At 30.2% G+C, this 15146-nt stretch overlaps 1 protein-coding gene across 1 annotated transcript; it reads left to right on the top strand.

The window, feature by feature from the left end:
• Window positions 1-287: 287 nt before the first annotated feature.
• Window positions 288-5314, top strand: LOC129961065 (uncharacterized). The gene is made up of 3 exons (XM_056074876.1): window positions 288-448; window positions 3546-3772; window positions 4714-5314. Exons 1-3 carry the CDS (start codon window positions 412-414, stop codon window positions 4993-4995), a joined length of 546 nt encoding a protein of 181 aa, XP_055930851.1. The 5' UTR covers window positions 288-411; the 3' UTR covers window positions 4996-5314.
• Window positions 5315-15146: the final 9832 nt, after the last annotated feature.

Below are 15146 nucleotides of genomic sequence, written 5' to 3'. Positions count from 1 at the left end.
GTAATTTTTCTGTTATCTATGCAAATTTAAATATCTCAGTTATTTTCTGAGTTCATTACACACCAGGAAAATTCTTGATTTGCTTTTAATATTTGTTTTGAGTTGTTTTTGTGGAAATAATATATAACGATAGCAAACGTTTCAAAGTTCGCTCGAAATGTCGGCGTGCCAGAGCAGGAATGACGATATTCAGAAAAGAATTTTCTAAATGGAAATATTCCCTCCGCTGACAACTGTAATACATTTTGCGTTGCGGAAACTCATTATCCTAAGTTTTGCGATTTCACCGTCTGGGGAATGACGTGTTTTGTTTACATAGCGTTGCTATAAATAAAAACTGATAGAGCGTCGTTCCCACCCTCCAGTAAGTTGGTAGCGTTGCTGTTAAAAGGTGATTCTAAAGCTTAAATTATGGCAAGCAGGCCCGAATCCAACGACAGACCTGATGGTAAGTATTTATTAATTACTTTCTGAATTAAATAAGCAATTGTGATAATTAGAAATCTAAAAATGAGTATTAGAAATCTAAAACGGCGTTTTTCCTCACGTAGTTCATATATGCCGATATTTCTGCTAATGATTAATATATTTCTTGTAATAAAACATCTTTTATATATATATATATTTTAAATAATTCTTTTTATATTGATGTCTTATCGTGTCATAATTTACTTTTCTCTTGGATAAATCGGCCATTAGATTCATTTAAACAAACCGGCTAAGGGATGCTGGATGTTTTTATAAAAAAATTGATATCTATTGCTATCGTGTATTAACACCAAACTTCTGCCTATCACTTCTTCATATATGTGGATGTCAGAAAATATATTTTAGCTGTCTTTATAATTTCCGTGACTATTCACTTTTCATGTAAAAGGGCTGCATCATCACAACATACAAAGTGCCTACATAAAATGACGCTTGGAGCAGATATCGAACCATTGCCCCCCCCCCACACATTTGTATTTGGAATCTGTATATCCCCCCCCCCCACAAAATTTTAAACAGTTGAGAGTTAAGTTTGAAATTGTCATTAAACTTCAATAATAATTCAGAAACATTTTTTTAATTGATATGATCTAACTGCCTTTAGTGACTAGGTGCTTCATCCATACAATTGGTTCTTTTAATTTTATTAACTAAAAAAATTGAATTTATAAAAATTTATATTGGTTAAATAATTCTGAAACTTTATGGGCTTTTTCTTTAATATTGATAAATGCTTTCAAATTGTAGGGAAAAAACTGCTAGTGACTAGGTGCTTCATCCATACAATTGGTTCTTTTAATTTTATTAACTAAAAAAATTGAATTTATAAAAATTTATATTGGTTAAATAATTCTGAAACTTTATGGGCTTTTTCTTTAATATTGATAAATGCTTTCAAATTGTAGGGAAAAAACTGCTATGTTAATTAAACTTTGATATATGACCAAAAAAAATGCTGATTGTTTTGCAGCTGATGAAGTTAAAAATTTAGACCCTTGCATTCAACTGTTAAAATGGATTATGTAGAAAGATTTTAGTTTAAATTCATATATAATTAAGTCAATCTATTTTGCTGATATATGAACTTAATTATAATTATGTAAAACTAGGTTAAAAAGCTTGTGTTTGAGTAAATTTTGAATAAATTATTTGCTGTAAATGGTACTCTGAAATGAAACAAATCTAGCATAATGTAAATGTATCTAAATGTGCAAAAAGCGTGTATTGGGAAAATAAAGTCGAAGCAACAGTCTTCTTGTATTCTTCTTCTACATAAGAAATGCACGTTATTAAGATGATCAAGTTGTCTTATAAGTCGATTACAGTTCTGAAATGCAAGGGGAGAAAAAAAAAAAAAAAAACTGTAGTATTCTTAAGCTATAAAATACAATCCTTAAAAATACACAAGCTTGTAAAGCCATTCAAATCTTATATTATTGCAATAGTTTTCAGTTATATTTATTATTTGAGAAATTGTATATTTAACTTAATTGTATTGTATATATGGACAGCAGATTAATAGTACAATTAATTAAATTGTTGAGAAAATGATACTCGTAATTTTATAAAATACATTTAAAATTGTGTATAAAATTTGTTAAAAGTTTAAAAACTCTCTTGTAGCATTCATCTGCTCTTTATAAATATTGCATGAAAAATCTAATGCTGAAATAAAAACTACCTTGTACTTAACATCTTGAAGAATGGAAGAATTTAATATTCATAAATTATAAAATTCCTTATTATTTTTCCATTGCTTGACAATAAAATTTTAGATTAAAGAAGGTTATCCAAGATACAATTTTGCTGATGATGATTTGAAATGTTGAAACAATGAAATAGGTTTAAATTGCAAAAAATAAAAGCCAATTGTTGTTGAAATTTAAGTCAAATTTAGCTCTTGCAAATCATATCAAAAAAATATTTAAGCTTATGAAAGTTGCATAACGAAACTGCATCGTTAAAAAGATAGTTTTATGCAAATCATATTTAAAAATCTTTTAAATTGCAAGAAGATTGCTCGACAAATTATGTATAATTAGTAAAATAGTCTTTGAAATTTTACGATAATGATCTGAAATTATTGCCAGTAAGTACCATTGTTTCTTTATCACTTAGAATTAAAAATTCTTTTGTATATTTCTCGGATTTTGTTTATAATCTTCTAAAAACATTTTAATGTTCTTAAGAAAATTCCTTTTAGTATTTTGATTGAAAATGAAGGTTGTCGTTGCTTCATTTGATAATGTATGATAGAAGGAAATTATAAACTATACGATTACTTACTCTTCTTAAAAAAAGTTGAAAGATATCTTTAATTTTTTAAAAAAATCCTGGCTTTTGCAATATAAAAAAATTAAATATTTGAATAACTTGTCAAAAGAAGCAAGTCTTGTAGGTTTAATTTATAATTTACAGACTTTAAGGTTTTTGAATTTTGTTGTGTATTGTATTCTTCTTTTCTGTTTGAGTTATTTTTTGTAATGTAAGGGCTTTTACTAAATATTAAATATATTCTTTTTTTCGCATTGATAAATTCTGTAATTTATAGTATTCCCTGTTTATAGTTTTAAGATTAAAATCTTATCTGTTAGTCTTTGTTTTTAAATGTCATTTGAATTATAGCTTATATGATTGTAAACTTGATTTTGTTAAAGGTTTGGATCATTTGTAGTATACATTTTCTTTTCTTTTATTAAATAGTCGATTAAAGGCTTATTGCATTTAATTTTATCATGGATTTTAACTTTGTAATTTTGAAATTTGACATTTTCTTTTATAGGTTTTTATGTTCATTTGTAAGATAGAATTTAATTTTAAGGGAAATCTAATTTTGAAATAATATACACTAGTTTACAATTATATCGTGACAAGCTTATATAATTTGTTGAAGATGACTTGTAATCTTTACATTCATCATATATAACTTATTAAAAACGAATTTAAAGTATTTGTAAATTTATAGTATTTGCATTTCTAATTTTTTTCATGATATTTGTTATCCTGTCTTTAAATTCCAAAAATATATGTAATGTAATGAATACTTTTCTGTTTAGCTCCCTTTGGTCCACCTGATTGTCCATGGGAACCTATGAGTTCTGATTCACCAATGCCTGAATCTGTTTTTGACTGTGGTGGAAAGCTTAATGGTGAAAAAGTATATGTTGGGCGGGTTTATGACGATGAGGATAAATCTTATTTGATTGGTACTGCTATTCCTAGTAAAGGCCTCTGTACTTATGTAACTAAAGATTTGAAAGTTAAGACAAGTAATAATTACGAAGTAAGTTTCTCCCACCCCCCCACCCCCTTTTTTTTTTCTAGTTTAAAATATGTTGTATCGTGTATGTTTCTAAGATATTTTGGGAAAATGTATGCTTATCTTTAATTTTCTTTAAAATTTTGATATGGCTACTCTATAAATAAAACCGATACAAGTTCTAAATTATACTGTTAAATAAAACTTGATTCATTTTTAAAATCTTCTGTTGTAGAGCAGGAGCTTCTGCAATTTTTATAAAATTAATGTATGCTTAATTTAAATTCTTTTATAAGACTAGACTCCTTTCATTAAGTACAGCAAGCTACTACATTATACACAAGTTTTCTTGACTGATATTTTTAATTTTTTTATAAAGGCAGAAAAAGATGCTTACAAGTTAAATAAAATCAAGGTAATTTTAAAATATTAAATTGTCTAGCTTAATCCAGTTTAGTTTAAAATCTTATTTAGGCTAGTTTTAAAATGAGACTGAGTAATAATTAACTTTAACTTGTTAATTAACAGTGCTATATTGTATGAATGTTCTAATAAAATAACATTCAGCCTTTATCTTCAAAATTGAATATCTTGTTTTAGATCAAATGAATGACATTCTTAATGATATTCATTTCAGGTTAGGAATAAAATGGCAGTTTTTCCAATTGCAATAATCTTAGCAAATATGTTCATTATATTCTAATTGCATATGAGCATTATGAACTTAATTCATAAGACTTTAATTTATAGATTGAATTAAGTTTTACTGTATAAATTTTTTCAGCATACTTTAGGATTTATTCTAAATTCAAGCAGGCTTTAAGTTAGATGCTGCATGAATTGTAATAATTAGTAATAAAAATGCTAGCTATTGAATTCCTTCACTGCTTGTTAGTCTTAAATTCTAATTATATATATATATATTCTAATATCTCTAACTGTATTTAACATTTTAAATGTTTCAGATACTTACTATATCATGCGGTGAGCCTTTGGTATTTAAACCAAAGGATTGGGAAAGCAATTTACTCTTTGTTGCTGGAGGCGACATGGATAAGTGTTTATATTGTGGTAGAGTAGTTGAGAATGATAACACATATTTTGGATGGGCTGACAAGGATGATCAAACTGTTTACATTCCACGAGACCATGAAAGTAAAGTTCTTGAAGGCTACAATATCTTGATTCATCAGTATCTTGATCGTCTCTGCATTTGCCCCATGCCACCTCACACTCCTCCTTTTTAAGATGTTTGTAATTGAGACTTGTTCTTAATTCTGTTCCTGGGCATTTCATAACAATCGAGTTTTATGTTTATATTGTACTGAATCTATTTAAAAGGATGATATTGTTGAACACTAAATATCCATATTAATTCTAAATTGTAAAATGACTGTTATGAAACTTAATACTAAAAATGTTTCTACTTATAGACAGCTTTTTATATATATTTTGTAGTATGTATAACTTTTATGAAACAAATGCACAGTTCCTATATAGCCTATTTTTCAATGTTTTGCAAACTTGTAAAGCTTGATATAATAAACTTTTTTTTTAACATGTCAATTCTTGTTTTTCATACTTTAATAGACTGGGAATCTTGTATTACATTCGAAGAACTATCCATTTATCTTGTTACTTTTCTTGATTAATTGAAAACTATAATTATAAAATTGTCTTTTTTAACATTTACCATTTGGCAAATAACATCAGCCAACTTCTTATTTTTCAACTGTAATCCTAATGCATAAAAAATATTAACTTAAAACGACGGTTTTAATTTCATAAAATTTCTAATGGAAATTTCATTTTTGAATTGGTTTAAAAAAAAAAATTCTTGCCATTTTTAAGTTTATATAATTATCGCTAATCTGACAAGATGCTTATTTTTGTTACTTACATTTTTGAATAATAGAAGAAGAATGCAATAGAAGTACAAAACTTAACTTCTATTACACAAAACATTTAAGGATCATTCAACTTAGGGTTAGTTACTCTCCAGATATTTAAAAAATGATGGCATCCCAGTTTCTAGTCATTAGTAATTATTTAAGTCGCGATGAATTTTTGCACTTGAAAGCCTTCTATGTTAGCCCACTACAGAGTGCTGTTAATAATGGAGAAGCTAAGATTTATCCGTCTGCAAGTTTCATTTTAATGTATTATTAAAGAATAGGTTAACTTTAAAGTCGGGTGATTTTTTTAGATGAATGCTTACTTTTACTCTGAAAAGTGACTTAACATTGAGCTTAAACTTGAATCGGAGCATTTTTAAATTTCTTTATCCTGTTAGAAGTGGCTTGTTTCACATCGTTGCATTACTTGGTTAAAAAAAAAAAAAAAAATTCCTGGCATTTTTACTTTTGGCCTGTTTATGTATAGAATTCTTAATGTTAGTCAAAATTCGATAAATACTAGCAAATTTAATGTATATGGTCCTGACAAAGGCGAATTGTATGTTACCATTAACGATAAGAATTAGTTGTAATTGTTCGTTTTTTAATACTGAACTTGTTGAAACAAATTTCCATTGTAATGGAGGCAATTCAACTACATCTAATTCAAAATGTCAAGATTACAGCTATTGAATGAATTTGATAATAGGAGATTTTTAGCAGTAAAATGTGTCATCCTCTAATGCCACAGAGTCGAATAATAATAATAATAAAACCTTCAGTGAACGGAGAAAAATTTGAATAAAGCGCTTATGAAAGTGTTTTTTTTTTTTTTTTTTTTTTTTGAATCGGAATTTTAAGAGATTCAACTTCTTGGCGATTGAAAGCGAGTTTGTTCCAAAGGTATGTTCTTTAAGTTGAATACTTCAAACAGTGCACGAGAATATGGTCAATGTCGTTTTCTTGGTTACAGGAGAATCGGGATTGTTATGAAGTCCAAATTTATTCAGTGGTGAGAATCATCCGGGTAATTAGACGCGCTGTTATCACATCTTTGTTTCTAAGCAATGAGGCGAGGGAAAGAATAGATGTAATATCGCCGATAGTTTCTTACTATTTCGATAAATTTGGTGCATATTTTGGTGCGAGGTTGTTAAGAGATTAAATCTACAACTGCAATCCACTCGAAGCCTTGGTGCGACTGCATCCCTGCTTTTGCGAGATAATAAGCCTTTTCATTCCAAGTAATGTTTGAATGCCCTGGAGTTCATACCAATATGATTTTTTTAATTGAGATTTAGAATTTTTTTTTTTTTTTTTTTGGCTATTCTATGAATAACTCTGGGAGATTTGAAAGATAGCTTTTCTGTTCTTCAAGCATTGAATAATTTGTGTTAATAAATTTTTTTTTTCTCCTGGAATTGCGAGCTTATTAATGGCAAGATATAATGCTAAAGGTTCGGCTGCAAAGTTGGAATTAATAGAATGAATGCGATAGTTAAAGGATTGAGTGTTTGAAAGACCTATGATTGAGGAGATAATTGATTTAGATGCATCTGTGGCGATGAAAAAAATAATCTGGAAATTCTTTGTTGAAAGTTTTTTGGAAAAGCATTTCAGCGATAGGAGATTGTGCTTTATTTTAGAAATTAAACTCGGAAAGGAATATTTCGCACATTTCCTTTCTGCAGATGGGAGGATCAGGAAGGGATATAATTTGGCTAGAAGAAATGTTTAATTCTTGAGGCATTCAAACAACAGTTATTTCATCTTTTTCAATCAATCTAATGCCGAGTTCAGATTGTTTGATCATATATAAGCGACTGAGAATAATTTGCGCTTTGTTTAAGAAAGAATTTTTTTGACCAGCAATTTTCATTAAAATAACGTTTGAAGTCCATTTAGGAAGACCGAGAGCAATTCCGAGTCTTGTTTGAATGGAATTGTAGACTTTGAGCTGAGTTTTAGAAAATTTATTAATAATTGCGCAGCTATAAAAAAAAAAGCTATTGATGGGCTTTAATATAAGCCCATCAATATACACAGAATCATGTGCGCTTTTAATATCCAAACTAAGTCCAATGAAGTAATTCTTATCTTGTGATTTAGAAGTGGATATGTGAATTCTGTTAGATATTTTGAAGCTATTATTTTTTTCAATCCCATGCCATGATCTCACTAATTTGCATAGGATCGGTGCATGTTTGGTGAATCTTCGTTGGCAACATTGAGTGAAAGAGAAACGTGTCAAAAACAAGAATAAAAGTTGCTCCGTCTGGAAGTAGAGGTTGACTTCGGGAGAAGCGAGTGCGTTGACAGTACATGCACAGATAGGCTTTTTTTTTTTTTTTTGTGTGGAATATTTTACTTTATTTTTTATAAAAATACTCCAAGAAGTGAGTTACGTTTTTTGTGGCTGAATAATAAATTCATGTTTTTAAGAAACTCTGGCTCTTCATTTTCAAGCGTGGTCGACAACAAATGCCATAAACAGAGTTGGTTATTCCTAAAAGGAAGGAAAACATTAATAAAAGTTTGTTTTGTCTTGTTGAGTAGCAAATGTTAAATAATACGTTGTGCCATTATTCTTCCAATTTTTTTTTTTTTTTTGAAAAAACAGATGCGAGAGCGATTGGTCTGTAGGGAATTGATCTTCGTTTTATCCTTATTTGGTTTTGGAACTGGGATGTTAAGCAAATGTTTCCACTGATCTGGATCACAAAAGGTTGAAAATACTTCTTGAAAAATTGAGAATTTTCATTAAGTCTGCAATTTTTAAATTTTTGAACCAATTTTGCTGGGATGTCATCGTTTCCTGGTGAAGGAATTTTTGGATAGCTTGTCTAACTTCATGAAGTGAATAGGCAAGTTAAGTGTGGAATTTTTTAATTTGAATCACAAAGAAAGAGAAAAACCCTAGTGGAATTGGTTTATGCTCCATACTATTACCGGAAACAAAATCGGCGAAGAGGTTACTTAGTTGAAGTGGGTTCGAAATAGATTGATGTTTAAAAATATGAGATATGAAGAATTCATTTCTTGATTTGAATGATTATATATTTTACTAAACATTGAGTAGAACATAAGAGGGTTTCGGGTTATTTGTTTAGTTTAGTTTTAGTTATATTAACGTCCCGTTTGAAGCAACACAAGGGCTATTTTGGGACGGACCTCGTCAATTTGAACCGCGGTCAGATGACGAGGACGACACCTGAGCTGGCACCCCCCTCTCCACACCACGCCACACCAGCGGGAGGACGTTTGGTCATGACAGATTTAACGTGCAACAGACCCCCTTACACGACGGTTCTTCGGTGGAATAGGGTCTCGAACCTGAAGCCTTCCGGCTCCGAGCCGAGACCTTACCACCAGGCCACCGCGGCCCAGGTTTCGGTTATGCTAAACATTTTGTCCCAATAATATCGTCTTGCTTTCTTAATGTGAAAACAAAAGTTTTGGCGTGTATTTTGTTTGTTTCAGTACGAAACTGAAATGTGATGTAGGGCTTTTCTATGAAATACCTTCTTAAGCATTTTGAAATTATGGCATGAAATATTCCACCTGGGGGAGGGGGTAATTGCTGGTTGGTAATGTAACATTTTGTGCTCTTCCTGATGGATCCTGAAATATTGCTCATTAATGAATCAAGACTACTTTTTGTCGATAAAATTTTTAGATTCTTTCATAATGCTATTCTAATCAATTGTTTTGATTTTTCTGGAAATTTTTCCGAAATTTGATCACGTCGTTATGATTGGACTATGATCGCTTTTGAAATTCGAATCTGAAACATAGCATTGAACTCGATGGGAAATGGATGCTGAGCATAAAGTGAGATCAAGTAAAGAACTCATACCGGATATAAGCGATATGAGTAGGTTTCAAAGAATTGAGGAGAATGGAGTTTTGAAATCAATCAACGAAATCGTTGCTAATAGGAGTGGATCTATTTGAACCCCTTAAAAGATGATTTAGGTTAAAGTCATCAAAGACAGGAGCGTAAAAGGACTAAAAAAAGGGTTTCGTATTTTCTATATTAAGGCCTTGAGGAGCATATAAATTTATGATGATAAATTTTAGATTATTGTAGACAACTTCAATTGCCTACATTTCAATGTTAATGTTGTGAGGAATTCTTGTCGGAATAATTTTACCAAATGCAGTCTTGGGTATACCTATAATGAGACCTCAGCCAGGTCGATGTGGTCTGGTGAATAGGAAAAGGTCTTTTTTGAGTTGAGAAGATGATCTTCCAGTTTAAGAAAAGTCTTTTGAAAGATCCAGAATTCTGATGGAGAAATATTAAGCCAATTTTTTTATTTTTAAGATCTCTGCAATTCCACTGAATAAATGCCATGCAGAAAATTTCAAACCCACTCAAAAACAAACAAACAAATAACAGAGAACTTTGAAGGAGGGGGGGGGACTGGAAAAGAGAAAAACAAGCTGAAAGAAAGATTAAGGAGAGGAAGAGAAAAAAAAGCAATAAAAATTGAAAAATGAAGCCCCAGATTTTTCACCGTAAATACTTGCATCCAATTGCATCGGAACTCAGTTAGATTTGGCAAGGTTTTTAAGTGCTTTTTTTCTTCTAATCGGCAAATCATCTTTTTTACCTTGATTAAATACATTAAAAAACTTTTCAAGAAGAGTCTCAACTGTTTTTTCAAGCATTTCGAAGAGAGATTTTGATTGCTGTGTCATTTTTTTCTTGATAGTTTGAATAATAGTCTATTTTGCCATTCAGTGTTTATTCGATATCCATAATTGGCGCATTTGCTTTGATGACTGTAGAGTATTTTGTGGATGTTGATTGATTAACAATTCTACGCACTTCACCTGTTATGTGATTTCTACACTTTAGTTCCAATATTTGCTGTTCTTTAACATATAAGGTGTAGCCACGCAGGTGATAAATTTTTACTTAATCGCAAGCTTTTGTCAGGTGGACAAAGCTGATATATTTTGTACATTGTCTTGGACGGTCGACAAAAGGTTGGATTTTTTTTATTTGTGACCCAGAGTTTCATCGAATCTGGCAAGAAAGTTTTAGGGATGGTGATAAGGACGGGTGAAATTTCTCTCATCTCATTTTTTAAAAAAAATCGACGCATTTCGGTGATTTCTATATCATTATGTTTGCTTAATTCTTCTTCTATTTCTTCAAGTGGTACTTTGGTAGGCATATCAAATAGAAGAAAACGAGACGTTATGTTCTCCATATTGCATCCATTATAACAAGTATATTCATGACTCTTTCTAAGTTTAACAGTTGTGCAGCACAGAATGGATCTTGCGTCGTAAAAATCATCTTTCCCTTATCGGGTAAATTTCATATTTGTAATATTTGAGTGTCGATTAATTTTTTCCTTAATATATGCTTGCAGTAGAAAAGGATTCATTTGAGGAATCTTAGACTTAGCATCAGAATTGGATATGATAATATTTATTTCCTCGATTTGCTTTTGACCCAATCTTAGAAAAATTTTGTGGGTTTAGCACTTTTAAAAAACTCTTCAATAACTTGCGGATGCATGCTAAATTTATCACCGATTGAATTCAGTGAGAGTAAATCATTATCAAGATCTTTTACAATCTCAATTCTGTGGTTCAACTTGGCCAAAAGAAGAAGAAAAAAAAAATTAACTCTTCAGTTGAAATAAATAAATAAATAGATCTTGCTTGTTTCCTTCAAAAAATAAATAGGAAACAATCTAGAAGTGAGAAAGAAAACAGCAACAACGCCCTTTGCAGAAAAGATAAGTTAATTCGAAAATTTCGTTTATCAGTAAAAATGACAAACAACCGAACCAAGATTACAACTAGATGGCAGGTTTGTAGTCTTTGGCGGCATTAACTGTAACTGACTGTCCCAGGAAGTTGAAATGCTGACAGATGGAACTGTGAAGGTTTGTAAAGTAAGGGCCAAGCAAGCAACCAGTACTTATTATTACTGGTGAAACGGCTCTAAGCTATTTAAAATGGTCTGGTTGAACGTAGAACGGTAAGATAAAGCTCCTTGGAGTGAAAGTATTTGATTTATTAGCCCCACAACATTGAAGTGCGAATTTCAAGTGCTTTAATTCATTAAAGTAAAATTCATTCTGGACTTTTTAAGGGTCGGAAACTTTTCTTAGTGAAAGAATTTTAGGTTCATTTGAAATGCAGGCTTTAGTGCCTCAGCAGGCCGAATCTGAATTTTTCTCCAAAAAATGACAACTGGCTATGCACATAAATTTTTATCTTATTCTTGCTTTGTGAGCGTTTGTTATTATTGAAGGTGAGTGAAGAAAAGAAGTTTTAAGACCTACTAAATGTAATTCCTATTCTTATTCTTATATGCTGCTTTTCTTAAATTAATATTTAAAAAAAATTGTTTGAGTGTCTGAATCATACTGATCGAAAGAAGACACATGCCGTGGAATTAATTGGTAATTACAGTTTCCTTGTGTCAAGTTGGAGTTGTGAATCTAATGTGCTTTATCATAAACTGATTATTGTGAAAATAGACTCATAAAATGATTGTGAGTTTCCTAAATAGGCTTTTTATTTATCATCTTTTTTTAACTTTACGTTTTCTGGCAGGATCTCCGAAAGATGTTTGATGTTGTAACATAAGATGACTTTTTTTGGATGTCGAGTTTATAATTTCATGTCGAAGCGAATAAGTTATTAAAGGTAAGAATAATTTATAATGCGTTATATTTATAGAATTAGCATTTAAATATATATAATATGGTGATCTGGTAATATGGCTTCGTCTTCCGAACGAAGATTTTCAGTTTCGAACTGCGACTCCGACAAAGAATGACCGCATATATATTCTTGGTTCACGTTGAATGTATTGTCGGCTCTCAAATGTCTTCCCATTGTTGTGGTAAGAAATTTTGGAGAGGGAGTGCTAGTTCAAATATCATCCTTGTTATCTAACCATGGTTCAGAATTATGATGGCCGTCCAAAAAATAGCCCCCTTGCTGCTTCATAATATGATATTAATATAACTAAACTTAAAAAATTTATTATTTATCTTAAAAACACATTTAAAAAGTTTAATTTTATTTATTTCGCATTCATTATGTAAAAAACGACATACTAATGATTTAAATAATTATTGCTTGTTCAAGATACATAAAAGTACATTTTATTTTAAGTTGGGTAACTTGAGCTCCTTACATCAATTGAAACAAATTTCAAAACTTCTTAAAGGATTAATCATTGTATAGAAATGCTTTTTGATGGCAGTTTTACTGAGTAAACATATCTTTTCGTTGACTTTTTTAGACGAGATAAATTTATAAATTCTTAATATTTTTTTCATAGACGAGCTAGAATATTATCTCGAGCTTCTTTAATTACGGAGTAGAACTATTCCATACTTCTTTTATCGTAAAATAGCTTTCGATAAATGGCCCGTAAAACCCTCGTTCTCGCTAAAATGAAAGAGAAAGTGGAAGAGGGACGAGGAAGAGATTTCTTGGCATGTGGAAAGTAGTTCCTTCTCAATAGTTTGTCTACTAAGATTAACCATCTAGGGCCCCTTTCAGATTGCCCTTTCCCGATGTAATGTGTTTCCCCATCTAGGAGGCCTTCCTCTCAGTTATCAAACGCATCCTGTATAAGTAAGTGTTGTAATATGATAAGTAAAATTGCAAAACATTTGACGCTCTGCCAGAGATTTCTGTAAGTGTTTAAATTTTATAATCATGATGGAGAATCTGAAAATGTTGAAGTTGAGAATGAAACTGGGAGTTATATACTGACGAAATATCAATCGATTTTGAATAAATTTTACGCTGTGTCCTAGTACAAGATAGTTGGTTTGAACCAAATTAACTAGCCAAATAAATATATGCATATTATTCTTTTAAGAATACCTGGATTGCTGAAATATGTTAACATTATTTTGTTAAAAGGACTTAATTCTCTTGATTTGCTTGACAATTACTGTCTAGGGATATATATTTTTAAATCTTTACAAGGTATGCTCAACCGAGGTTCCTTCTTTCCGAACTTTTATAAATACTATAAAATACTGGATTGCGCAAAATATTTATAAAGTATAAGGAAGTAAAGTATTTTATAAAGTAAAGTAAACTAAAGTATTTTATAAAGTAAAGTAAACTAAAGTATTTTATAAAGTAAAGTAAAGTAAAGTATTTTATAAAGTAAAGTAAAGGATGATTTTATTATTTAAGTAAAGGATTTTATAAAGTATTTGAGAGCTTTCTGCATTTCTATATGATGTCGAGAGTTGGAAAAAAAAATACACAAGTTAGTTATATTGGACTAACTAACTAGTGAGCAACTATATTTTGGAACAATACTTTTCATTTTCTTTAAATCACTACATTTATGGAGATGTGCTTTGAGGCTATATTGAATACCATTGTTCTAGTCACATTGTTGTTTAATGAACTTTAAAAAATAATGCAAGCAAAGGGAGATTAAGCCCTATAGAGGTCCTTAAATAATGCAATTCTCGGGGTGTCCTTACCCCTCTCTATATTCTTGCTGAAATTATTTTTATTGATTTTAATTCTTTATATAAGGAGGTTTATGTAACAAATTTTGATAAATTTCAGAACATATAATTGTATTTCCCTTGCGAGATGATTAGCATTTCGTGTATACATTAAAAAAAAATTCAAGATTCGTATCAAAAGCAATTTTAAACTAAATAGTAAAAAAACACTTTTGAACACTATCTAAATATTATTTAATTATAGAATCGGATATTTTGTAAATTATAAAGCAACTATTTTTTTAAAACAAAGTAATATAAAACTTTTAAAATTATAATTAAGTATATTAGAATAAGGTTTTTAAAATTCAAGCGATACTTGATTTCAACTCGAGTTCTGAGTGCACAGCCTTTGTAAATTAAATGAAAACATAAAATTAACATATCCATGAAATATCGCTAAAAAATATATCGAAATTTTGGCGCCTTTTATTGTTGCGGGGTCCCTAGGCAGTTACTTATTTTGCAATCCGGCCCGGATTGTAAGAACAGACGAATCAAGTTTTAAACTTATGATGAAACAATTTATTCCATTCATTTGCGTCCTTCCAAGTCCAAATTTAGTAACCTGTTTCTTAATGCGTCCGTGACATTTAATTAAAAGTAAACAATTTATTTGGGGGTATTGATTTTTTTTTTTTTTTTTTTTTTTGGAATTCCTTCTCACTATCGGAAAGTTTTTGATAAAATTTCTAATTCTTTCCTATTTAAGTTTTTAGTTCTTAAAAAGAATGCATCTGAACTTAAGATTTTATGATATTCCACTCCTTTCGATAACATTTCTGATGTTAAAAGCTGATTTATCCTCTCTTTCTGACACTTGACTAAAATGTTGCTGGAAAAGATTTAGTTCCTAATATCTGAGATACTGCTGAACAGCTGAAGTAAATTTGCCCCCCTTTCTCATACTAAAAACAACAAGTCAGAAACAGATGGGATTTTAAGTCCTTTTTTAACCATCATCAAAAGGCCACGAACGTT

This window comes from Argiope bruennichi, chromosome X2 (genome assembly GCF_947563725.1).
Source record: "Argiope bruennichi chromosome X2, qqArgBrue1.1, whole genome shotgun sequence".
Lineage (NCBI taxonomy): Eukaryota > Metazoa > Arthropoda > Arachnida > Araneae > Araneidae > Argiope > Argiope bruennichi.
This window is presented reverse-complemented; position numbering and strand designations above follow the sequence as displayed.

What these genes read in the sequence shown, in the direction of transcription:
- LOC129961065 (XM_056074876.1), top strand. Translation starts at nt 412, where the DNA reads ATGGCAAGCAGGCCCGAATCCAACGACAGACCTGATG. An exon ending in ATCCAACGACAGACCTGATG is followed by an intron (nt 449 to 3,545) that starts GTAAGTATTTAT and finishes TTTTCTGTTTAG; the next exon opens with CTCCCTTTGGTCCACCTGAT. An exon ending in AGACAAGTAATAATTACGAA is followed by an intron (nt 3,773 to 4,713) that starts GTAAGTTTCTCC and finishes TAAATGTTTCAG; the next exon opens with ATACTTACTATATCATGCGG.